This window comes from Trichechus manatus, unplaced genomic scaffold, assembly GCF_000243295.1.
Source record: "Trichechus manatus latirostris isolate Lorelei unplaced genomic scaffold, TriManLat1.0 scaffold00019, whole genome shotgun sequence".
Lineage (NCBI taxonomy): Eukaryota > Metazoa > Chordata > Mammalia > Sirenia > Trichechidae > Trichechus > Trichechus manatus.
The window spans coordinates 5,449,147-5,476,608 of record NW_004443955.1 but is presented as its reverse complement, the minus strand read 5'-3'; the positions used below and the strand labels follow the sequence as shown (position 1 = coordinate 5,476,608).

General features: G+C 36.5%; 1 protein-coding gene across 6 annotated transcripts in view; it reads right to left on the bottom strand.

The window, feature by feature from the left end:
- The window catches only part of UBE3A (ubiquitin protein ligase E3A), a 134,912-nt gene that overhangs the window by 23,503 nt on the left and 83,947 nt on the right, over nt 1–27,462 (bottom strand). For all 6 annotated transcript variants that reach the window (XM_004372624.3, XM_023727849.1, XM_023727845.1 and 3 more), the window contains 6 exons: nt 22,796–24,042; nt 13,328–13,472; nt 10,062–10,267; nt 9,238–9,402; nt 6,932–7,087; nt 6,763–6,836 (listed from right to left, as the gene is read on the bottom strand). In XM_004372624.3, coding sequence (XP_004372681.1) covers nt 6,763–6,836; nt 6,932–7,087; nt 9,238–9,402; nt 10,062–10,267; nt 13,328–13,472; nt 22,796–24,042 — 1,993 coding nt within the window. The remainder of the gene's footprint in view (nt 1–6,762; nt 6,837–6,931; nt 7,088–9,237; nt 9,403–10,061; nt 10,268–13,327; nt 13,473–22,795; nt 24,043–27,462) is intronic.

Here is a 27,462-nt window from a genome sequence, read left to right as displayed (position 1 = left end):
GGCCCACCGCCAGACTTCATTTGCTGGGAAGTGAGTCCCTTGATCAGAGGCAGTGCTATGTGGGATAACATGACAGTGGATAAGGCATTCTGTAAGTCCACGGACAGTAGTTTTGGCAGAAGCACTGCGTGCAGGGAAGGCAAATCTGTATCCAGAGTAAGTGTCTATTCCAGTACAAATAAAACTCTGCCCTTTCGTGATGGAAGTGGTCCAACGTAATCAACTTGCCACCAGGTTGCTGGCTGATCACTTGGAGAAAAGGTGCCATATCGGGGACTCAGCGTTAGCCTCTGCTGCTAGCAGACTGGGCACTCGGCAGTGGCTGTAGCCAAGTCAGCCTTGGTGAGTGGAAGTCCATGTTGCGAGGCCCATGCATAACCTCCATCCCTGCCACCATGGTCACTTTGTTAATAAGCCCATTGAGCAATGACAGGAGTAGCTGGGGAAAGACAATGAGTGGTTTCCACAGAACATATCATCCTATCTACTTGACTATGAAAATCCTCCTCTGCTGAGGTCACCCTTTGGTGAGCATTCACATGAGACACAAATATCTTCACTTCTTTGGTCTGTTCAGAGAGGCTTATTCACATACCTCTTCCCCATAAATCCTTGTCTCCAACTTTCCAATCACATTCCTTCTAAGTCCCTGACCATCTAGCCAAACCGTTGGCCACAGCCCATGAATCAATATACAATCACACATCTGGCCATTTCTCCTTCCAAGCAAAGTGGACAACCAGGTGCACTGCTCAAAGTTCTGCCTATTGCGAGGATTTCCCTTCACCACTGTCCTTCAGGGAGGTCCCAGAAAGGGGCTCTAGTGCTGTCACTGTCCACTTTCAAGTATGCCTGCATATTGTGCACAACCATCTGTAAACCAGACACGAGTTTGCTATTCTTCGGTCAATTGATCATAAGGAACTCCCCATGAGGCCATAAGTGCAGACTGGGAGATGGAAGGTAATGTGATGGCACTGGAGAACATGGGTATTTGGGCCACTTCCTCATGCAACCTACTCGTGCCTTCAGGTCCTGTTTGGGCCCAATCTTGTATATATTACTTGTATTTAATGATGGAGTGCTGCTGTGCACGTCCAATTTTATGACTCTGTGGGTCAGACAACACCCAGTTCATGATGGGCAGCTCAAGCTGCATGATGACTTGCTGTCCCATGGTTAAGTGTTCAGTCTCTACTAAAGGCCAGTAACAAGCCAAAAGCTGTTTCTCAAAAGGAGAGTAATTATCTGCACAGGATGGTAGGGCTCTGCTCCAAAATCCTAAGGGTCTGTGCTGTGATTCACCAACAGGGGCCTGCTAAACATTCCAAACAGCATCTCTATCTGCCACGGACACTTCAAGCACCACTGGATCAGCCGAATCATACCGCCCAAGTGGCAGAGCAGCTTGCACAGCAGGCTGAACCTGTTGCAGAGACTTCTCTTGTTCTTGGCCCCACTCAAAAGTAGTAGTTTTTTGAGTCACTTGATAAATAGGCTGGAGAAGCACACCCAAATGAGGAATATGCCGCTTCCGAAATCCAAAGACACCCACTAGGCGTTGTGCCTCCTTTTTAGCTGTGGGAGGAGCTAGATGTAATAACTCTTCCTTCACTTTAAAATATCTACACATGCCCCACACCACTGGACCCCTAGATATTTCAGAGGTGGAAGGTGCCTGAATTTTTGTGAGACTAATTTCCCACCCTCTAGTATGCAAATGTTTCACCAGTAAATCTACAGTCATTGACACTTCTTCCTTACTAGGTCCAATCACCATAATGTCATCAATGTAATGGACCAGTGCGACGTCTTGTGGTAGGGAAAGGTGATCAAGGTCCCTGCGGACTGAATTATGACATAGGGCTGGAGAGTTGATGTAGCCCTGAGGTAGGCAACAGACGGTGTATTGCTGGCCTTGCCAGCTAAAGGCAAACTGTTTCTGATGATTCTTCGAAACAGGTATGGAGAAAAAGGCCATCAGCCAGATCACTAGCTGCATACCAGGTACCAGGAAATGTGTTACTTTGGTCAAGCAATGAAACTACATCTGGAACAACAGCTGCAGTTGGAGTCACTACCTGGTTAAGTTTCCAATAATCCATCAGCATTCTCCAAGATCCATCTGTTTTTTCACAGGCCAAATAGGTGAGTTGAATGGGGATATAGTGAGAATCACCACCCCAGCATCGTTCATGGTGACAGTAATCTATGTAATCCCTCCAGGAACACGGTATTGCTTTTGTCTATTTTCCTAGGTAGAGGCAGTTCTAACAGCTTCTCCTTGGCTTTTCCTATAATAATAGCCCTTACTCCATTTGTCAGGGATCCAATGTGGGGGTTCTACCAGTTGCTGAGTATATTTATTCCAATTATGCATTCTGGAACTGATGAAATCACTACAGGGTAGGTTCAGAGACCCACTGGACCTACTGTGAGACTGACATAACCTAAGACTCCGTTAATAACCTGACCTCCATATGCCCCCATTCTGACTGGTGGGCTACAGTGACATTTTGGGTCTCCTGGAATTTGTGTCAGTTCAGAGCCAGTATCCAGCAATCCCTGAAAAGTCTAATTATTTCTTTTTCCCCAATGAACGTTCACTTTTGTAAAAGGCTGCAGATGCCTTTGGTGAAGGCTGCGAGAAAGAATAACAATGTAAGTCTTTGGCAGTGTATTGGAGTCCTTCCTCAAGGGGACCCAGCCTCCCCTTCAATTAAAGGGTTGTGGGTCTGTAAACTTGCTCAAGTCCGGGAATTGACTGAGGGGCCGTGACTATTCTGGCGATTCAAGTCAGACTGCTGTTCACCTGACCTAGAATTCATACAGATCAAATAAATATTTAGTAGATTTTCTATCTACTTCACTCCTAGGGACACCACGACCAAGTAGCCAATGCTGCAAGTCCATATGAGTCACACTATTCTGATTACTGCTTTGACTCTGCTGTCCATTATGGTAACCGCGTCTACCTTGTCTCTGTCGACTGAGTGCTGCCACTTGGTCCCTACCACCACAGGCTCCAATCAGCCCCATTGTAGTTAGGTGTCTTAATTCAGTTACAGCAGTTCCCACCATCAAATCTGACTTACATAAAATAGCAGTCACAGCAGTCTTCAAGTATGCTGAGGCTCCCTTCACAAATTTCTCACCGTAGTGGTAAAAGGTGTGTCCTCTGCACACCCCATGTGTAGGTCTGTGGGTCCAACCTGATAAATCTACTCTAGCATGCCAATTTCCCTAAGCCTTTAGATACCGTCTCCTACAGTATACCAAGGCATGTCTGGTGCTTTAATTTGATTTAGTGGAGGCCACTGTGTAATTCATGCAACAGCAACCCAACCAAATAAACTATTAGATCATTTCCTAACTTCTCAAGCTGAAACACTGAAGAATCACTTAGTGAGCCCATATCAATAAACTCAGACTGATCCATCTTTATGTTCCTTGCACCATTATCCCACACTCTTAATAGCCATTCTCACACATATTCCCCAGGTTTCTGTTTGTACATATTAGGAAAGTCAAGCAGTTCTTTTGGAGTGTAGTGTACCTCTTCCTGGGTTACACTTTGTACTTCACCTTTTGGGGCTTGCTGAGACTTAAGTCTAGTTACAGATCTAGAAGCCGGAAACAGTGGGGAAATATTTTGAGAACATTAAGCAGTGTCTTGTAAAGCATCTGCCTCAGGCGATGTCCCAGGCAATGACTCAGTCAAAGGCACTTTGATGCAGCTAAGTTAATCTCATTAGATGGGAGTGAGGGGCTAATGGTTCTATTGGCAGGAGTGATTCAATGGAATTTAGGGGCTTAGTGTCTCCAGCTTCCTGATTATCTGCCCATATATCCCCATCCCAGATTTTAGGATTCCATTTCTTCCCAATCAATGCCCTCACTTTATCTTCAGACACCTATCAAGACTGGCAGTTGAGATGGCATTGTAATTCAGCTGCTCTTATAACACTTGGTTTGGTTTTCGGCAATATCAGCTCTGTTGCTACAAGAAATAAGGCTTTCTTTCAAGGCACAAGTGGAAACTCTGAGGTCGTTTATGTGGAGCTTAAGCTTTGACTCTGAAGCCCTGAGCTTTCATCTCTTTCTTTCACCAGTGTGTCTAGTGAAAGTAGGACCAACCAACTAGCTTCCTTATACTTCTCATTATGACAAAACTGTAGAAAGGTATCAAACATGCAATCACCCAGAGCCTCGTCTTTCACCAATACCTGATCTACTGGTGGTGATATTTTGTGTATCTGAATTGCCACCTCATGCCATATATCAGCAGTGCCCTCTTTACTAATGGAAGCAGAGTCATCAACATCTTTAAGACTCAACAGACCTGAGAACCAATTTAGAAAATTCATCCTTACAATTATCTTTCTCTAGACCCACTCTTGGTACCAAATGTCTTCGGCTGGGTTCTCTAGAGAAGCAAAGCCAGTATAGAGAGAGAGAGATATTTATATCAAGGAAATGGCTTGTGAAGTTGTACAGGCTGTAACGCCCCAAGTCCATGGGTCAGGAAAGAGGCTTCTCCTGATTCACGTAAGCACAGGGGCTGGTGAACCCAAATCAGCAGGCTGGAGAGCTGGGCTGCTTCTCACAGGCTGTGAAGACCGATGAATCTCAAGATCGGCAGGCAAGACCACAGGTAAGCTGCTAGCTCAAGCCCCGACAACTGGAGGTGAGATGAACAGGAGCCAGCTATAGGATCCAGAATGAGCAAAAGTCCTCCAGCCCTGGCTGAACGTACACCCACACTCAATGCAGGCCTCATGTCCAAGGAAACTCCCCTTCAACTGACTGGCTACTCACAGCAGATCCCATCAAGGGGGTAATCACATATCAAATCTCAACAAGGAAGTGATTACTGAATGTGTGATACTGCCAAAACATTGAGAATCACGGTCCAACCAAGTTGACACACAGTCTTAACCACTACACCACTGCTCTGGTAACATTTGGAAAATAGTAGAAAATCACATTTTTTTGACGACTGGTAAAGGGAAAGAATCAAGCGTTTATTTTACTGGACACAGACACACACACAGACACACACACACATATGTATGTGTTCAGAAGGAGTTTTTCTTAATAGAAGTATTACAGAAAATAAAAGAAAGAGGAATAAAAACTGAGAATATCACCATTTGGCAACCTTTAATGAACTGATGGATCTAGCCGATGATCATCAATGCTGATAAAAATTACTGAGAGAGAGCAAGATAAACAAACTTCAAGTATCTCTAGATGGAAGAGTAAACTAACACCTATGGAGTAGTCTGGAAGGGAAGAGGGTGGGGATCAAATCTGAATTGGACCGATCCTTTGAAAAACTCAAGTATCAGTTAAAAAAAATTGCAGACCTTGTCGAAAAGAAAAAAGGCATTTGAAAAGCTGTGTCTAAGTAATCACACAGGAAATTAAATCAGAGAGCTTTCAGCAACTGAAACATACATGCATAAAAACTTATCTGTGATTCAACATTTTCACACTTTGTTTTTTTAATGCTGCACTTTTTAAATGTTTATATTTTAAATGCAGGGTTATTATTTAAATAATAGTTTATTTTTTCCATTCACAAATGATCTTAAGATATGTATTAATTAGGCATTTTGTTACAAAAGATAGATATAATTAAGATCTTAACTTCAATTTTCCATAATAACAGCATAAAGATTATTTCCAATTATTCTCTGAGAAACACTAAGATGTTACTTTTGTCCACAATACTGTGATCAATATCGTAGAGATATCACTGTGATGCTCCTTGTGAGTCACGGTTGGGTTTTCCTATTACCAGGTTATCTCAACCCCTTTTTGGGTCACCTCTGAACCTCCAATTAAGTAGCAGAATAGTGGTTGTGAAGAGTAAATATGTCCACCATTGCTGCTAGAAATGACCAAGGGTATACCAGAAAGAGGAAATTATCAGTAACCTTCTACAAACAAGGATAAAAAACAAAATAACAAAACAAAATGTAACATAAAACAATATAAAATAATGTAACATACAATACTACCTCTCTATAGATACAGCTGATATTCATTCTGGTGTTTCTGCACTTGAGCAATAACCTTTGGAAAGCCTCCAGGAAGGGACCTGTTTGCATGCCTTCTCACATCACCCCACTAGTGGGTGACAAAAAAGTATCTTTGTGCACTTTTATTAATCTCCTCAGCAGGAGAGGGGAAGCCTATGTCTTTCAGGAATGGAAAGCATAGTACAGGGAAGTAGTGCAGTAGAAAGTATTTGCTTAGAAGCAAACAAAATTGGGAAGCTCTGCTTCTTTCTGTGAGACTTTGGGGCTCAGTGTCTTCAGATATAAAATGGAAATACCAGTAGGTATCCTGGTATGTTATCATAATGGTTGAATAAAAGAACATACCATTTCACATAAAAGGTGCTCAATACAAGGGAGCTATGTGACAGTTCACAAATCCGGAGTTGAAAAGGAAGGAGAAATATTCAAAGGTAGCAGTTCTATTTTCATCATCATCTTCTAACCAGAAGTAAGCCAGGAATGTTAGACAATTTATACTCCAAATGCAGAAGAATATTTAAAACACTTCCTTCTTGAAACAAATCACAAGATTAACTAAATACAAGCGATCATTATATTATACTTCTAATTTTATAGATTGAGAATTTTTGAGTTTGCTTATTGGGAGACTAGTACATAGAGGTAAAGGCCGAAAGCATAAAACATACACCCTTTTAGTGAATCAAATCTTCCTTTTAATAATTAAACACCTCACCTAATCAGAACAGAGTCCCTGGTATAGCCACCGTCGTATTCTGTAGTTTCTTCTAGTGCCTGGAAATCTAGATTCTGCAAATACAAGAAAAGAGGTTTAACATCTTCTATACCACAGTGTTACAGACAATATATTAATGTATTTTTTTTGTAGACACCCGTTTTCTTACCCGGCTTCCACAAATAAGCAATTCAATTTCCTCTGGTCTGAATAAGTACTTTAAGGGAGATTCATTGGTCACCATATGAAAACCTCTCCGAAAGGCCTTGAACTGTTTTTCTATTGATTTATTGAGAATGTAGTCAGAATAGAGACTGACAAATTCCTGCAGAAAACATTAACCACAAGAACTTCTTATAATATGCTATGCAAATAAAACACAACAAGCTATTAGGATGCACAGATTTTTTATTTTTATTTTACCCAAAGAAAAAACATTCAAGGATATTTTTAAAAATTCAAATTTTACACAAAGAAAAATACGTTTTACAATTCATAGCTCTCAGTCGTAGTCAATATTAAACTGTAAAAGCTATGTACACAAACTGGTTACACATATAAATTTCAATTTTGATTGTGCATTAAATGGGACTAAATATATAAGCTGGAGCCTCAGTATAATTTTTAGGTTTCCTCACCTAGGTCAATGACAATGGGTTTGGTTTTGGTTTCAGCTAGGTGTGCAAAACAGAGACATTTAAACCATGTATGCATCTTTCCCCACATTTAGACAAGTCAATCTACTAACAAAAGCCAATAACTCTTAACAGAGTGAAATATATGAGCAAACCAGGAAGCCTTGTTTTCTGCTATAGCATATTTGAGAAGTTGCCTCTTGTATCCAGTTCAGTAAAAAGTTAGCATTTTGTTTGATACATAAGCTGCTAATTCAGATCATGAAAGGAACATGTACTTTGTATCTTAACTTAGTGAGTTCTAGTATTTCCAGCAGAGTACTCACTCAGTACCCCACACTCAAACGCCCTGTCTACTTGTCTGCCTGGGAGTTCTTTACTCCCAGTACCTACCTAGCACAGTGCCAGGTCCACACCAAGTTCATAATATATATTCATAAAATGATTTAATAAGGAGCTCTTTTGGAAGTCATATGTCATCATATGTAGTCAACCATGTTAAAAATACAAAATCCTTCCTAAACCAAGCAAAGAACAGCTGCTTATATAAAAAGTCCTAGTTGTAGGTGCTTCTTTGTTCCATCTAAGGCTTATGCTTGCAACTTCCAAAGTTCAGTTCACACTAAGGCATGTCTACGGAAAAAACATCCTCTAATTTGTTCCTGCTATCTCCACCCTCCTTCTGCTAAAAACTTCTAGATGTAAACCAATTAATCTAAATCATATGTAATGATATGTGTAAAGCCGTGTTTCTAATGTGAAGGGGAGAAGGGGACATTCAGCAATGTCTGGAGACATTTTTGGTTGTCATGAAGGTGCTCCTGGCACATCTAGTGGGTAGAAGCCAGGAATGCTGCTAACCATCCTACAATGCACAGAACAGCCCCACAACCAAGAATTACCTGGCCCCAAATGTAAACAGTGCTGAGGTTAAGAATCCCTGGTCTAATTTAATCTCTTTAATCTGGCCTCTTAGAACATAACATCCCTATGCTTCTATGTCATTTAAATCTGATTATAAAGTTTCTGGCAATAAAGCATATGGTTGGAGACATACTATTCCTATGGAAACCACTATATGATTTTGAACATAATGGCAGTAGAGGAATGAAAATTTTGAAGCTTTCAGACAGTATAGTAGTGTAATTCAACCCTAATGGCAAATATATGACGGCCTTATGTAAGAATGACTCCTCCACTCAAGCTACTTTCCTATCATATGAGGTAGAGAGAAGACTCTAGGAAATAAAATCATGAATTTTTATCAGGTTCAAGATCTGACTTCTTCCATTTCTCTTACTCTGAGGACCTTAAAGATTTCATTTCTAAAACTTCCAAAATAAAAAGGACTAGGTAAAATGCAGAGTAAAAAAAGATGTGTATTATATGCATTAGAAATATTAACCATAAATAACAAAACCACTATAATTAAGGGGGGGAGGATGGGAATTAATTTTTGTTAGTCTTTTCTGTATTTTCCAAATTTTCTACCGGGGAAAAAAAAAGTGGACTTTCTGAAACACTGGATAAAATATTATCAAGGTATTTTTCCATGGAGAGAAAAACATTCAGGAGAGCTATATTAAGAAATTCTGAAATACTACTGTAACACATTAACTGCAATTGACTTTTAAAAAATACAATCACAGAGTAACTATGCTTATTGCCAATCCAAGGTTTAGAAAACTGTGGTTATTATCATTTATATGAACTCGGTTACTTAATTTCTTGACTCGCACTATAGACTATTAGATACTACTTTGAAAATTACAGGCACATATGCTCTGAAATTCTTTTAATAAAGAGACAAGATCAATGAAGAAATAAAAACATTTATTACCTTCCTGTTTTCATTTGTTATTGGAATTTTATCACCATTTTCCTTTAGATCATACATCATTGGATTACCAAAAAGATCTGTCTGAGATATCTGGAAAGTGATCATCATATCATCTTCCACATTTCCTTCATACTCCAATAAATCTTTTAAACTCTGATACAGAACCTAATAATCAGAAATAGAAAATTGAAGCCACCATAAAACTACAAAATACTACCAATAGTTTGTATCATTCTTTGTGGAAGACAATAAACTCTGTCCATAAGAATTAAAGCATACATAGCATCCCTTCTGTCCCCTAGATAGTTTACAACACAGAAACTACAGAAAGATCGTCAGTCATTGATGTGATGTCCCATTCTCTGCTGAGAAACCCCATACCACATCCTCAGCAATGGATTTCACACTGTGCTCTATGAAAGCCTCAGAGGGGTCTGAGTCAGGAGGGAGGTGGGGGAGAGAAATGGACACACTGTAGCCACTAAGCTCCTCAGTCAGGGCAGCTCTGATTTCATCTGGCAATCTCTCTCATACGATTTCATTACAAAACAAATTGTTTAAAAAGCCACTGCTCAAAGAATCAATCTTACAAAAGCTGCTTGCTGACAGCAATATATAAAAATATTTTTCCCTTTGAGTTTTTATGTGTTCATAGTATATCATCAGATTAAACCAACTTTATCATACTGGGAATAAATATGAACAAATACCTCCTCTGCCCAAAAAAAAAAAAAAAAAAAATAACCTTTTAAAATTTAAATATAAACTGTATTTTTGCATTTAAGTAAAATCTAAGATATCAAATAAAAAAAGACAAAACTTACTGGGTGAGAGTCTCCCAAGTCACGAAAAGTTCCTTTTTTCCCCATTAGCTTCCTGTAGACAACCATGGGAAAATGTACATCCAGTATACAGTTATTGTAAATAGCCAGACCCAGTACTATGCCAATCAGAGTAAACTGACCCTCAGTTTCAAAAGAAGATGGATTAAACCAAAACACTTTTGTAGATTCATCATATGTGAACATACCTATAAGAAACGATTTTTAAAAAATACAATTATTTTTGTATTCTATTAAAGACTGACAATGAAACACAATCAAAATATAAATTTGAAATAATTACACATGCAAAAACCTTACATGTACTAGTTGTACAAAAATTATAATTTAGCACTTGAGAAACTAATATGCAAATATATTCAAATACATAGCAAACCGTGGCATGTAATTTCAAGAAGCCAAGGAAACAAAGTAATAAGCAATTTTGGCGCAATTTCCAGGAAATTAAATTCAAGTTCTTCAATCTTCCACAAACATACGTGAAAAATTAATTAAAATTCATACTTTATCCACTCAATGGTTGAAAATAAAAGCAATGAATTATCAATAAAGTTAAAAGGCTATCATACTTTGAAATGTTTCATTTATAAAAACATAATTAATCCACACATACTGCTTAGAAAAACAATTACGAATTTCATTGTTGTTGTTCTAGTTTTCGTTTTTTCAGAATTGCACAATGGTACAAGGAAATTTTTCTAGCACCTTTCTAAACTTAGATAAACTTGATAAACTTAGATTATGTCCAAAATCCAAAGCTATTTAACACGCACATGAATTGTAAACTAATATGGAAAACAAAAGTAGTCTGTATTGTTAGTCTTCTTTCAGTTTCACATGGCCTTCACTATTCCAAACTCAAACTTGGAGACTTTTTTTTTTTATCACTCATTGTCATTTTTAGCTCTATCGAGTTGGCCCACAACTCACGGTAACACCACGTGTTACTGTTCCAAAGAGTCTTCTTGACTATAATCTTTATGGAAACACTTCATCAGCCCTTTCTTCTGCAGAGCCCCTGGGGGGGGGGGTTAAAATACCAACCTTTAGGTTAGCAGCCAGCTGCAAACCACTTGTGCCACCTAGGCTCTTCACTCATTAAAGGATAGTAATGTTTGGTTTTACCTATCTGAATGGCCATTACTAAAACAGCTTACCTTGTTCCCTTTAAATGAATGTCATATGGAAAAAGACAGCTAAATATTTTAAAGTAATTTACAGCTTTTTCATTTTATTAAGTGTTTTTCAACTGCTACTGTGAAACTGAATAGAAATATTATTTTAAGACTTAGGTCTGAAGAAAAAACTAATTTTCAGTCGAAATCAAATAGTGCAGTATATAGCGTATTAACTATATTTTAAAATCACTTTATCAAGAATTTTAAAAGCTTTTAAAATGTTCCTTCATTTTCACATTAATTTTAAGTTAAAAGTAAAAGCAATTTTAAAATGCTCTCTTGACCACTAGAGCATAAATTAAGCTTAGGAATTTTTTAAAAATTTAATCTTCATGAAATAATGGCTTGGAAATCATCTAATTTTTACCTGACTTTCACAGTTTAGATCTAAATTTTTTTTCCAAGCCTAAGTAACAACATCCATGGATGACCTAAAAAGTTCATTTAGTTATAAACATGGTAACAGGAGGACCAAGAACAGTTGGTCAAAAATTACAGTTAATTAACAAATTTGATGAAATCTCACAAACGCATGTCCTTGGTCTCAAGAGCAATAAAGTATAAATTTATCAGAATATATCTGTATATCTGAAAACAATCCTTGAGTCCAGGGAAATTCCATTTTAGGCACATTTTTCAGGTTTCTGGAAGAAAAGCACCGTAAGAGTACTTCTTTTAAAATACTTCTTTTTTGATATTTCTACTGCCATCATTTCGACTACCTTACTAACTTTGCTTTCAATACATTTGTATATTTTTTTCTTAAAAGTATTTCTGCATATATGTTATAGCTACTATTTAACATTTCTAGATATATCAGAAACTTGAGTTAGAAGTTTACTATAAATCACACTGAGAAATTAAATACTTTAGTTACCTTTATTTTATAATTGTCTTTTTCCTCATGAAGCTTGTAAATAAATTTTCTATCTCAAAAAGGGTATGGTTTAATACATGTTTGGTTTACAATGAAAAAATTACATAAAAATGGCAAAGCTTTATGATTATTAACAAATATTAGCTAGAATATAGACAGTCTTACATTAACTATATTTTTGTCATGAACTAAAAATGTTTGCTTCTGTTTACATATATTTATATATAGCTGACCAAGAACAATCAGAAAGGTCAATTCACTGTACATACTAAAATATGCTATCAACAGCTCCGACCCTCAAAGCTTAAGGGAAACGACTGACATTACTCCATGTCATGTCACGTTCCCTACAATTCAACTGGTACCATCAGTAGAAAGTTTTTCCTTTATCTGTTAGATACTCAATTTAAAAATAAGCCAGCCCAGTATCTAAGTGGTTATATTGTAGAAACTGAACCAGGTCAGAATTATTCAGTTGAGTAGTCTCTCAAAGAGGCTGTGTATCTTCCCTGTTCTACTTTGCCTACATAATCAAAAAGAATGAAAAACTGAAACTCAATTCCTTCACTTTCAGACTTAAGTATGTAGATCAGCCTTTCCCAAACTGTGTTTAATGAAAATTCTTCAAGGAGACAGACATCATTAGGTGTGTGGTGAATAAAGGGCTCTTGAGTTCAAAACATTTGGGAGAAATATTACAATTAAAGCAACAAGAAATCCTGTAAAGCAAATAAACTAATTAATTTGATACTGGCCAGTGTTTCTGAACTTTGAGCATGAACCAATTGTGAGACATTCTCAATATTCTTCAGACCACTGTTCTATGAAGTTCTTGTTTTGGACACATCACAAATTTGATGAATGTTTTAGATTACCAAGAAGAGCATATAAATCCCTGTAAATTAAATTGTTCTAATGTACCATTCTAAAGTATTCTCAATTTAATTTATCTAAGAGGCAATTTCCTATATTAAACTATTTGGCTAAGTAATCTAAATAAGAATGTGAATAAATGAATGATGCAAATTAGTTCCTAAAACCACAAATTTACTCATTATCTGTGATTCTAGATAATCTATACCGAAACCTTCTTTTGCTGTTCTTCATCCCCAAGAATGTCTGTAAACTAAGGTAAACAGATTCTTAATTCAAAAGGTTGATTTGACATCATAATCAATCATGAAAATATTTACCAATATCTGGATTGAAGATTTCCTCTACAACCAGCTGAAAAAATTCTTTGGAAACACCTCCCTCATCAACTCCTTGTTCTCCTTCAAATTCCACATACAATTGTTTCTTCAAGTCTGCAGGATTTTCCATAGCAATCATCTCTAGCTAGGGAGTGAAAAGACAAATGTGAAAAGGTAACTAGCATTATTAGAATGAAAGCAAAGTAAAAACAAGTGGAAGCACAACAAAGACAAAGAGTAGGGATAGGGAGCAAAATAGGAGACTCTGACTTCTTATTTGTTTTTAAATGGAAACAGGAACAAACTGGTAAAAAGTGAAGACAATGATGGTTCTCAAAGACTCATTCTTTATAGTAAAAAACTAGAATTAGACTTTGTTACTTGTATGTAACAAATCTGCGCTGTAAATAATTTCAGCAAAAACAATGGCATACAGAAGTTTGACTTCAAAATTGATTGCTAGTAGTCCTTTATGTTATTTAGAATAGAAAGCCAAGAATTAAACCTTGTAAGTTAAAATAATTTCACTTAAGAAGAATACATTGGTTAAATAGGGAAGCAGTCCGTGGTCTTTCATAACAGTGTTTAGTATAAATTACTGCTTTTTAATGGATTAGAACCCACATTTTATTGAAAGCAGGTAAGAAAAATGCTTGCTCATATCCGTACTCTTAACTTCTTAAAACAGTTATCAAATGCTAGTATCTAGCATTTTTTCAACTATAGATCTTCTACCCAATATTTTTTCATATCTATAGAATACTCAATATAGTGATCAATCTCAGTCACTATGAGATCCTGAAGTACTTTTTTATTCATAAAACTGATACCAGATTCTACTGTGAAATGTGTATCCTGCAAGTTGTTGTTTTATTTTATGTATCTGAAATGTACTAACAGTAACCCCAGCAGATTATAGACCTAATTCACTGAATTGGCTCCAAATGCCTTTGGCTGTTTAAAACAAACAAAAAAACCCTACTCTTCAAGGAAGAAAATTTGCCAAACGAGAATATTTAAGGGTGTGCAGAGTACTGCAACAATTCCAAACAGAATTTAAAAAATGGTTTTAAGCAATGCAAACATTACTGGAATCAACAGATTTAGTTCTGAAATAATTAATTTATATAATAGCACTTGTTTGGACATTCTAGTATACTTATAAAAAATAAAATAAAATTTCATATATTCATGCATCAGAGGTCAGATTGCCCTAGATCAATACAACTCATTAGTGAGTAGTCTAATCCATTTAGTGGCTTGCAACAAACAATGGGGGGAATATCAGAATGCATTCCACATAGCAATGGCATTTACTGTTTTGTTAAACTTTTGTTTCAATTATATGTACAGATGGATATGTGTATGTACTGGGATACTAGGGGATGCATTCAAAAAAAGTTGGAAAAACACAGGCCTGAATGATCTTCTGGGTATCTTCAACTTTTGGATTTTATGATTCTGTGACTTTAGTTAATGGTAATAAAATTAATTAGGGTTATCACTTTTCTTTAGCTTTAAAAAATGCTCTTTCCTTGCTGAACAGTGGTCTCTAACATTTACAAAATTATCTTTATGTCAAACTGTATTAATTTATTTTTGAGATAGCGTATTGTTCTGGAAAGATTACAAGTCAGAATACTCTGTTACTAGTCCCAATTGTCATATAACTTTTATTTTTTAAAATTTTATTGTGTTTTTGGTGAACATTTACACAGCAAGTTAGGTTCCTGTCACTTAACTTTTAACCTTTAGCAAGCGACTCAATTAAGTCTCAGTCTCAGTTTCCTCATCTGCAAAGGAAAAAAAAAAAAAAGGATAATACTCTTCATACTGCAAATCTGTAAAGGTTTAAATAAGAATATATGAGAAAGAGTTCTATAAAGTGGGTGACACTATTACGAGAAAACACATCATATTGTTATCTTTTAAAACAATGGAAGATATCTTCTCTGAACAAAGAATTCACAATTTTATGTTCCATAAGGAATCTGACATAAGCTAGTCCCAAGACTGTGGAGTCTTCAAATGTAGATTTGAAAATAACCTTGGAAAAAACAGTTCCAGTTTGGAAATCTGTTTCAAAGCTACAGAGTATATAAAATTCTGGGTACTAAAATTAGGTTTAGCATCTTAGCTCGAGTGTGATTTACCCATCGGGCCAATCTCTTATATTGCCATATAACGAACGCACTTCCAGCTTTCTTCTTCCAGTTCCCAACTGGCTAAGTGTTAAAGAAATGAAAGTCAGTGTTTATATTTGCCTTTGTAACATAAAGGTAAACCTGTTTTCATCAATTATAATGTGTTCCAAAGTGGAAAAAAAAAAAAAAAAAGATGAATTTACGATTTTCTGATATTTAGAATATGCATCCTATATCCCTTCTCCATTAATATTCATAAATGAAAGCTGGCTCTCCAATCAATGTGGTATCTTAAGGATTTGGTGGAGAGTTTCTACAGGATTCAGAATCCCTGTGCTCTAGTCTTGGCTCCACCTAAGACACTTCATATGAGAACAGGTGCAAACTTATCTTCATTCTTAATAAGTTATTACATGTCTGTTCATTCCCATCAAATTCCAGTGTCCACTCTCTCCCTTGGGTAGCAAAGGAATTTAATGTAATATGTTCTATGATTATGTTAATTATTAAATTTAAATTTACCTATCTTTGCTTTAGTTTCATCTGAAAAATGAGCATGATAGTAGTATTAAATAAGTTAACAGACGTGAAGCACTGAAATTTCCTGCACAAAGTCAGTGCCATGTAAGTACTACCTACTGGTACTGTTTTTGTTATCATGATTTTATTGGCTCTACATTTTTTTCTGGGTGTGCCTGAACTCCTAATACCCATGAAGTTATAGAAGAAAAATATTCCAGTAATAACAGCAATGGAAATTTTATATAGCATTTATGTGCCAGGGCACTATTTTAAGCACTTTACATATACTAATCCATTTAATCTTCACAACAACCTTATGAGGTAGATAATACAGTACCCTTATCTGCGGTTTTGCTTTCTGCTGTTCCAGTTACTTTCAGTTAACTGAGGTCCGAAAATGTTAAATGACTAGTGTGATGAAATCTTGTGCCTTACTGCTCTGTCCCACCCGGGGATCACGTTCACGTAACTTTTATTACAGTATATTGTTACAATTGTTCTATTTTATTATTAGTTATTGTTGTTAACGCCTTACTGTGCCTAATTCATAAATTAAACTTTAGCATACGTATGTATGTATAAGTGAGAACACAGTACATATAGGGTTCGGTACTATTCTGTGGTTTCAGGCATCCACAGGGGTCTTGTAATGTATCACTCGCAGATAACGGGGCACTACTGTACTATTAATCCTATTTTAAAGATGAGGAAACTGAGGTACTGAGGGTTAAATAACTTGCCCAAAGTCACAGTAAGTGGTGGAACCCATTCCTTTGCCATTAAGTCTATCCCAACACATAGCAACCCTATAGGACAGAGGAGAACTGCCCCATAGTGTTTCCAAGGCTGTAATCTTTATGAGAGCAGACTGTCACATCTTTCTCGTGCAGAGCAGCTGGTGGGTTCAAACCTACTACTTTTTGGTTAGCAGCTGAGCACTCAAACTCTGTGTCACCAGAGCTCCTTAGTGTTGGAACAGGGACTGTTTAATTCAGGTGGCAAATTCTTAATTATGCTTTGCCAACTATCCACAATGACTAGCAATGATCATTTTGACAAAGGCCACTATTAAGTAAGGGGCTGCATTTCTTTTCTTTTTTTTTTTTTTAAAAAAAACAAGCCCCTCCAGCCCTACTGTTTAGTCAATTAGAGAATAATTTAAGAATTATAAAAGTTTATCACTTTATGTAATAGCTATATCATTTAAAACTAAGCAGGCAATGCATTTTTACAAATCAAAAACTATTTTAAAAGAAGTAGGATATCTGGAAATTAGAGGAATATGGTTAGTGAATATCCTGAAAAGGAGAATTTGTATATGCTTCCCTGAATTTACTTATGATATAAACCTGGATTTTTATATCTCAGTTTTCTTAAAGTATTAATACAATTAATACAATTTCTTTTGTATTAATGTAATATGGAAACTGGCAAGAAACAAAGATATACTGGGAAAAAAACCAAAAAATAGACTGGATGTAATGACATCAACTTCTTCCTTGTATGACTTCTCTTATTAAGACTCTTGAATTCATCAATTGTTTGGCAAAACTATTTTCAACTTGTAAACTTTCAACTGGCCGTGATGATGAAATCCTAGAGATCACTTTTAAAAAAAAATTACCTGGCATCAAAGCATTCCCTGAATACAAAGGCAGGATAACATCTCAATATAATATAATACTTGGGTACCAAAGGAATTTAATGCAATATGTTCTATTATTATGTTAATTATGGATATTGTATTTGACCTATCTTTTGCCAGATTTACAAGTGTCAAAAGTAAACCTCATCATATGAAATCTTACAGTATTTTGAGCTATTACTCATGTCAAATTCGTGGTTATCCACAACTGAAAAAAAGCTCCTTGGTGGTATGGATGTTTCAGTAGAAGTAATAATACGCAGATAAAATAGACCTTTTTAGTATTTAAGAATGCTTAGGGTTTATAAGAAAGGCTGGATAAAGCCACTTCAGTCAACTTGTTAGTTACTATGGTTATCAGTTTGCTAGTGAATATGCTTAAATCATTGACCAGAATGAGATTTTTAGATTATCCAAATATTTTCTTTTTATCTTGTCTATAAATAAACAGGAGCCCTGGTGGTGCAATGGTTAAGAGCCTGACTGGTAACCAAAAGGTCGGCAGTTTGAATCTACCAGCTGCTCCTTGGAATCTCTATGGGGCAGTTCTACTCTGTCCTATATGGTCGCTATGAGTTAGAATTGATTCAACAGCAACTGATTTTGGTTTCTGGCAAATAAATAAATGAAGAAAAGTCTGTTATACCTTAAATATAAAGTTTAGGTGTCTCATAATCACACCTACCTGTTAGGGAATTCTGAGTTCAACTTCCAATTCTGCCATTAATTTTTGCAGGCTCAAACCTCTCTGGGTTTCATTTTCCTCACATATAATACACTATGGCAGTTAGACTAGTTTCATTAAGTTTTAAATTATTGTATGGTGCTGAGAATCTATGCTGATCTGCTTCTTTCTCTTATTCTAGTTCTAATAAATTACTTTGGGGACACAGACCAAGCATGAAGTTCTTCCTTTCAATTAGAGTAAGTCATAAGCAACAACAATGGTCAGTGCATTAAGCACACTACAGTGAATGTATAAGAAACAAACATACCCAGATCAGCACAGAATATTATTATTCTTAAACTACTGCAGGTAAATTGATAAATGAAAGAATCAAGCTCATGTTTCAAGAATAACAGGGTTTTTGTCAAAGAAAATCCTTGGGAGTGGGACAGTACTGCTGGAGCTCAGATCAAAAGTGTGAGTGATTTTTAGAGAAGACTGAGCACAATCTCTTTGTAGAGCTTATGTGTGGTACTTTTGTGTCTACTACATTTACCATGTTCTAGTTTATATTTTTGGTCTTCCCAATCCAATTCTACCTCTAGCCATTCCTTTTGGTCTTTAGATCTCTACTTGAAATTTCAGAAGTCCCTGGACTAATCTGAACCAAGTCTCACACTACCATCAATCCCTATACTAACCCTATTTTCCTCATCATCCTCGTAAAACCTGGCAGTTTCCTAAATATGTACTTGTATGTAAAAATGGCCTGAATAAATACATATATATACATATATACTGTACCAATAGCCATCTTCCTAAATAACTGGTTTAGCACCCTGGCTTTATAAGACTATCTTAGGGTACTTCTAAAAGTACAAATTTCCAGCCTCCAAACCAAATCTCCTAAATCTGAATCTCCAGAGGGTAGAACCTTAGATTTTTTTTTTTTTTTAAAGTTTCCCATTCAGAGGTAAGGTAGTTTGGGGCACACATCAGAGATGACAACAACATCTTCTTGCATTAAACCTATACCCTCAATCTTCTACCATACAAAAATTTTTTTAAATGTCTATATACCCACTTCCTTTGGGAAGAAGAATGTCAAGTTATATGCTATATATTTTAAGAATATACACATGGATAAATGTATTAGTAAAATACTGTAAAAGCCTTATCATAATCAGGATTTTCACTCAAATGGAAGCTGAGCTCTGAGCTCTTGTCTGTTACTATACTATTTTCTAAGGGGCAACAATAACAGTGAAAACAGTCCTAGGGGAGATATCCCAGTAACTTAAGGAGAGATTGGGTTACAGGAGAGTTAAGCGTTCTTAAGCAACTCTGAGATTTCCCTTTGCAGAAAGGCATCTTATATTTTTTATTACATTGATTCTAAAATTAATTTTTCGTTTTTCACGTTTTAAGATCTCTTAAATCGGAATGTACCTTACAATTGACAGCATCTTACAACTAATTGGTAGCATTTTTCTCCCTTTAGTGGTAATGAAATAATATTGTGTCCTACAATCAATGGTATCTTGGATTTGATAAAATACTAAAACACTAATTCTTCTCTTGTCATCAAACATCTTCAGTTACAAAACAATTTGGTATTCTGGCTTGAATTACATAAATACACGAAAGCAATGAATATACTTTTCTTTAAAAATAAAAAAAATCCATAATTATTAATTCAAATTACTACCCCATCTGTTCCTCCAAGCTAGCCAGTCTTATAATTATAACAAGTAAAAAAAAATAAGACCCAATAGAAAACATACTCTAGAGTGTCATATACGTAGTCACTAAGTCTTCTTTGACCTCATTTATGAACTAAGGACTAGATGAACTCCCAGGTTCCTTGTAACAAAGTCTAGGATTCTATAATTATTTAATCATTAATATTGAGCTCAACACAAAGTTTCTCATTTCCTCCTCCCTTCCCAAGCTTATACTGGTTCAAAATTAGCAGGTGTAAGAAAGCAGTCAATGGGTTGTATTTTGTTTATCAAACTGATTTAAAAGGAAAAATGAGACTTAGTAAAGTAGTCCTTGGGGAAATACTACGTTGAAAAACCCATCAATACTCTTTTTAAAGTTCACCAGGAGAATTTTAAAAAACATTCATCACCTGAGAAGTGTACTTTTTGTTGTAAACCTTCTGCCTTCTGCTAATTAATCTGCCTTTATCATAATCATCTGCTGTGAATATTTATTTTTAAAAAATAGGCAGACTATCAATTTGACTTCCGAGACCTGTCCTACACTTATTTTTCTATAATTTTTTCACATTGTATTATTTAAAAAAAACAAGAAGAAAGTTAAGAATAAAATCAGCTTAGCTTGAGCATTTAGAATTCCAAAGAAGTTTCTCAGTGCGCGTTATTCATCTTTGTATCTCCACTACTTTGCAAAATGCCTAGCACACACAGGATTTCTGAACTGCTTTTGGAACTGATATTATTCAGTATAGAGATTATCTAGTTAATCCTGACTTACAGTGAGCCAAATCTTAATTTCCAGCTTTGACATAATTAAGCAGAGCTGGTTAAAAAAAAAATCATTTGTTATCACAATTAAAAAGCTCAAAGTTAATTTCACTCCAAATGTCTGTTTAGAAGGCTTATAAACTGAAGCAGCTAATTGTTTCCTCTACATCCCAGAAGATAATTACAGAATAAAGTTTAAGTATACAGAAAGTACCTAAACTTTTGTTGGTTCTTAGTCCTGCTTTATTTACTAAGAGGAAAAAAACGGGGAGGAATGAGGAAGGGGGGAATAAGGCAGAGTAAACTTCTAAGCAGAAGGCAGAAAAATAAGAAGAAAGAGCTTTTTTAAAAAACAAACAAACAAAAAACCGTGGATTGAATCTTAAGAGAGTAATTTCATTGTTTTTGAAAGGCCAGGCTTTGATTTTAGTCAAAACCAGTTTAAGGGGTCCTAACCCAAAAAGCCAAACATAGTATGTGTAGTTTTGGCACTCACAGTTCTGTTTTAGCAACAGATATTCATTAACAGACCTCAACATACTTTTTATAAAACATCACTCACATTCTTAAACAACACCCTACCTACCATTCTGCTAAACTATGTAAAATTCAGTTGCTTGCTGCCTGAGAATCAGTAATTAAGTGTGATAATTATTCACATTGTACATAAGTAAAATAAACAGGCACCAGAAATTAATGGTAATTATTTCATGTGATTAATTCCCTTTTATGTCTCTGTTGAAAAACTGCCTGAGTTGCTCAAATAATGCAGAATTTTTCCTCAACACTATAAACATATTTGGAATTTTTAAAAACTAGGAACAAGAAAGGAGGCACAGAACCTCTGCAACTTTTTAACTTCTGAGACCTCAAACAACCTTTCCCACTGGTAGTTTACAGTTCTATGAATTCTTCAGATTTAGACAAATTCACTCTAATCTAAAATATATTCTAAAATAAATATATACACTATTTTTCAGTTGTCTGTGTCAGGGGTTCCTATTCTTCATTAGTACAGAAGTTTGACTATACCTTAACTTTAACTGACATACAATTTCACTTGAAGTTGATGAAAAAGAATTATTAATGATGGGGATACCTAATACTTTGAATACAATAAAATGATAAAGCACCCTGTAACAAATGTAAATTTTGGTACTATGTGACCGGCAATCTGTTTGTCTTCTGGGTAGTAGTCCCACATTCTTAACTGGGACATACAAATTCTCATCTCCTGGGGAGTAACAGAAGGAACAAGAGGCAACTCCATCTTGAGAAACTGAAAGTTAGAAGGTGGGTATCTGAGTTCCCAGTACTTTTTCCAGCTCAATCTCCCTGGATTGGGTTGATGATATAGGCACCATTAATTGCAAAATTCCTAGGATAGCTGTAGTTCTCCCAAAAGATCCAACAACTACAAGACCTGGAGTTGTCCTTATGGTAGTTAAGTGGAAAGAAACTACCACAACCAGGGCAGTGCCTCAGAGAGACATTTAGAGTGGTCGAGCAGGAATTCAAACTCTTGCACGCGATCTGTACAAACTTGCTCCAGTCACTTCATGAAGCTCACAGTAATGCAACTCTCAAGTTAAGACTTCAAATTCACACACGTTACTGGACATCTGCGTATCTCCCTATTGTTATGCATCTGGCCTTATCCTAACACCCTTCTCTTCTGAATGGGAAATCCTCTGGGGCTAGTTGTTAAGGTTTAGAAAACGTATTCTTTTTCAAAGAGAGATTATTACATAAGACAACCAATGCTTTGTGGAACACATTTATAAACAAGCACAGGAGTGAAAGTACTCTAAATTAAGATATGTCCATGTATCCCTAGGTTATAAAATTCCATACATATGTATATATATATATATATTTTTTTTTTTCAAAGTCACTTACAAAATGAATTCACTGAACTGTACCAAGATCTCACTTCTCCAATCTCCCTATCATTAGATTTTTAATCTAGTATTAATTTTAAACAGCTGCCCAACTTACCCGGACAAGTGCATCATCTATGATATGATCACGTCTGACTTTGAGTCTCAAATACGGGTTCAACTGTTGTCCTTGAACTAAGCTGTAGAGAACAGTGATTCTTCGTTCACTGTACATGCGAATTCTATTGTCATAATATAATCCCAAATTCTTCGTGACAGCATTCAATATAAAGGGACATGTCATAAAAGAGAATTTGTTTTCTGTTTCTACTTTGAAAAAAGTATAATCTTTATCCATTTCTAGAACATCATTCAGTGGTTCATTAATAAACTCTTCAAAAGGGATAAGTGGTTTTCGACAATCTAGAGTTTTAACACCAAGTTCAGTTTCCAGTGGGTCCACTCGAGGACCTTTCTTATTTCTTCTTTCCTCTCCCAACAGCTCCTGAAGTGTCAATTCACTGGATTCTGGGATGGGCTCTTCATCATCTTCTTCATTGTGGTTTCTGTCCACTTCCCCTCCCACTACATTTGCATAGTAAACCATTTTCAAGCACTTTGAAGCAGCAACAATGGCATCATCATCATTCACTAGATTTCGACTGTTAAATTCATTGCTTATGACTTTGTAAGTAATAAGTTGCTGAAATGTTTCCATCATTCTCCGAATCTGGTCTGCATTGTATTTAGACCACAGTCTAACTAGTTTCCCTTGGGCTGCAAGGGGAAGCTTGCTCATCGCTTTGCAAAACAATGGCAAAGCCATTTCCAGATATTCAGGACTATGGAGATTTCCATTCTCCATTACAATAATGAACAAATTCAGATAATTAGGATCTCGGGAGTATACATTGTGATAGGTCAAGTCACATTCCACATTAGGTGACAAGTATACAAGTGCATTAAGAAAGGCAGTTTCTATTTTTTCATTAGAAAGCAATCTGGTGTAGACCCTTCTAATGGCATCAATATCCACAGACACATCTTCAGGGCCTAATTTTTGTAAGTTGTTATCTCCTTGTGAGCTATCACCTATCCTTGAGGAGGATGCTTCTGAATCTTCTTCCATAGCAGCAACAGAACATGCAGCTTTTTCCTTTTCATCTTCATCCTTGTCTTCATCTTTTCCTTGAAGTGATTTCAGTTCTTCCTTGGTGTGTTGTTTGACTTTCCGAAAGCTCTGAACCAATGCCTCAGCACTAGAAAAGACTCTTCCAATAACACGGATTAAAGGGGAATAATCTTCTCTCTCTCTACACAATTCAAGAATTTCATATACCTTCTCTTCTGTTAGGAAAGTCACATCTAGAAAATTGAAGGAAAAAAGACAACATTTATTTTCATTATATATATATATATATATATGTTAAATTCTAGTGAAAAGCAAAACAGACATTTTGCACTCAGTAAAAAGGTATAACCAAATCCAATGCTGTTGAGTCGATTCAGACTTATAGCAAGCCTATAGGACAGAGTAGTTAAGAGCTCAGGCTGCTAACCAAAAGGTTGGCAGTTCAAATATACCAGTCACTCCTGGGAAATCCTATGGGGAAGTTCTACTCTATACTGTAAGGTCGCTTATGAGTCAGAATTGACTCGATGGCAACGGTTTTTTGTTTTTGTTTTTCAATAGGACAGAGTAGAACTGCCATAGAGGGTTCCAAGGCTGTAATCTTTATGGAAGCAGAATGACACATCTTTCTCCCGTGGAGCAGCTGGTGGGTTGGAACTGCCTATCTTTCAGCTAGCAACCAAGAACTTAACCACTGCACCACCAGGGCTCCTTTGCACTCAATACCATTTGTGATTTACAATTCTTAAATCATGTTCTTTCTGATTCATCACAATACAAACAACTTCTACAAGAGCAGAAGCTACTATCCTCCTGAAGAGTTTCTTTCCTGTTGCAGTACATCTGTTATCAAATACAAAGGCATGGATTTAAGAAAGGTTTCTTGATCATCGTCTTTTGGAAACAGCTCTTTTCCTACTTCTGTAGGTATTAAAATTAAATTAGTTTTGTTGTTGTTGTTATTCTTCCTAGTTTGTTCCAGAATGGTCATTCTGTTGGCAACTGAGGAGATTTAATGCACCATTTCTCACAAGCTCTGAAGTTGAAACTGTCATCTGCAGACAAGAATCAGGTTGGAATGAAATTTACAGAGTAGCAGGAACTAAGTAATGAGCAATGAAAAACAAAGTGAGAGGAAGGCAACTTATAAGCAAGCAAGTAAAGATGAGATTACCATGTAACAACAAAAGTGGAAGTCTATTAGTGGGCTTCCAGGAAAGAGTGTGCTTCTAAATAAAAAGGGGCAGATATGACTGACTCTTAGAGTAGAAAAAATAATCATTTAAGTTTTTTGATTAGATAAACAAAATAACTAATATTATCATCTTCAAATCACCCAAGCAAAGACTACTATATGTTTCTACAAATTATAAAAATTTCCTTCAAACTTTAAAAACTAGTATTTATTAATATTTAGAGACCTTTTTTCATAAGGTACTACACAGATAAGCAAAAATACTACCTAATTGTGGAAGAAATAAAAATGGAGCACACCAATTTAAGTAACATCACTATATATTTCTGATTAGTGCTGCATTTAAAATAATTTAACTAAAACAACTTAAAACTGCAATAATACGTTTTATTATGAAATAGTAATATTCTTCACAATTAAGCTAAATAACAATGGAGCTCCTGTCATTCTAAATAAACTATTCAGATGTTTTATTTTATACAAAACAGAACAAATAATATATTTTGTGTATTAAATTTTATGAAGTTGCTTAAGAACGTAATACTGAGGACCGTCTTAATCTATCTTGTAATCAAGAGAGTGATAGACTTGTCATCGCTACATCAAGCACTTAAAGGATAATTTTAGAGTCATGTAGATAATCCTACCTTCACTCTGCCAAATATGACCTTGTACATGTGCTGTTCAACATGTTAAATTTTTTTGGCAAACTTCTGACTTCTGTTTTAATATATTTGCTCCAAAGGAAAGATAATATAAAATGCAAGCGATCACTGGATGAATGGCTTGCGAAAGCTAGGCTATAAAAATATAAAATTTTATCACACCACAAACCTGATCTATGGCCCCCACTATGAGAGCCCCAACACTTGCGCAGTTTTTTTTTTTTTAAATTGGGCCCTAATCTTTAAGAACTAATCATCGACGGCAATAAAGCACTCTAGGCAGAAGCACTACAGCGTCCCTCCACAGCAAAGATCCGAAAAACTAAGCCAAACAGAGAAAACAGCAATCCTGAAACCCTAAACATCAAATGAAAAAATAAAGAACTCAGCCAAGCACCAAATGGAATAAGAAACTGACAGAGAACAGAGAGCGAGGAGACATACATGGAGAGGTCCCCTATCAGCTAATGCAGCACAGATCCGCCATCTTGGACTCCTATCAGAGACCAGCAAATAGGGGGTATGAGAAAACAGCTTCATGGAGCTTCCAGCAGGAGACAGAATAACTGGTAACTGGCAATATACGCTTTCCCACCCCCTACCTTCTTCACCCCCACTCAGCCTCCTCTGCTTCCGGCGGCCACAGTCTCTTGGCCAGGAAGCACTGGCTGCTTGGCTTCCACCCGCCCACACTGGCCGACTCCTTGTGTGGCATTTGATGGCTGCTGGTGTTACTTTTTTCCGCTTCTTTTGAGCTCTTCCTTACCTTTCACCACCTCCCCCTCCTTTTGCTCAAATACCTGGTTCTGTGCAACATCTTTGCTTCTTCCTGAGGGGCTGTGGAGCTCTGTTCGAGTGTGGAACTGCTTCATGGTCCGTGCTGCCACGCTGGTGGGATCCCGGGGCTTTTATTCATTTGTTTTCTTTTTCTTTTCTCGAGTTGGAAGCCTGTTTTGGCCGGGCGGTGCTGCATGGCTTGGGATCTGCCCCCTAAGCTTGCACAGATGCGCGGAGGGATCCCTGAGTGCACTTCTTTTTTGGTGGCTTTTTTTTTTTTTCTTTTTCTGTTTTTTCAGGGAGTTTTCTTCTTCTTTTTTTTTATTTGTTTTGTTTTCTTTTCCTTCTTGTTCCCTTTTTGTCTTTCTTCATTACTCAGTTTCTCATCTCTCTATACCTTCCTTCTCTTCCTGTCCCCTGGATACCTAGCACTGAATACCTCTACACCTCCTAGCCAGGCTGTACTTCAACACCTGGGAACAACTTCCCCCAACCTCGCAGTCACACTGGTGGGATCCCTGGGAGCTTTGCTGTTCTTTTTTCTTTCTAATTTTTATTTATTCATTCTTTTTTCTTCTTCTCCTTTTTGTTTATCTCCATTTCACAGTCTCTCATCTCTCCACTCCAACGGCAAGCTCCCCTATCACTCTTTTTCGTTTGTATGTTTTTGGCTCCTGTTCCTCTCTCCTATCTCCAATACCCATCTTAGCTCCACACATCACAATCTCCCCCCTCTATCCTGCCTACCTGCACCATGTGCTAAACATCACACCACCAAGCATCACAGGAACGGCCTACCGGAACCTTCCATGCACTGACCGCCAACTCGCCCTGGTGGCTGTAGTAAGTGCCACAAACAACCCATCCCAGCAACTCCTCTTCAGCTAGACCTGCCCTGCTCTACCATATCTAAGCAACTGACCTCGCCAATTGGAGAAGCAAGTGAAGAATATCGTGCCCACAGACAATCAAATAAAAAAGAACACAGAGCCCGCCTGCTCAGACATAGCCAAATT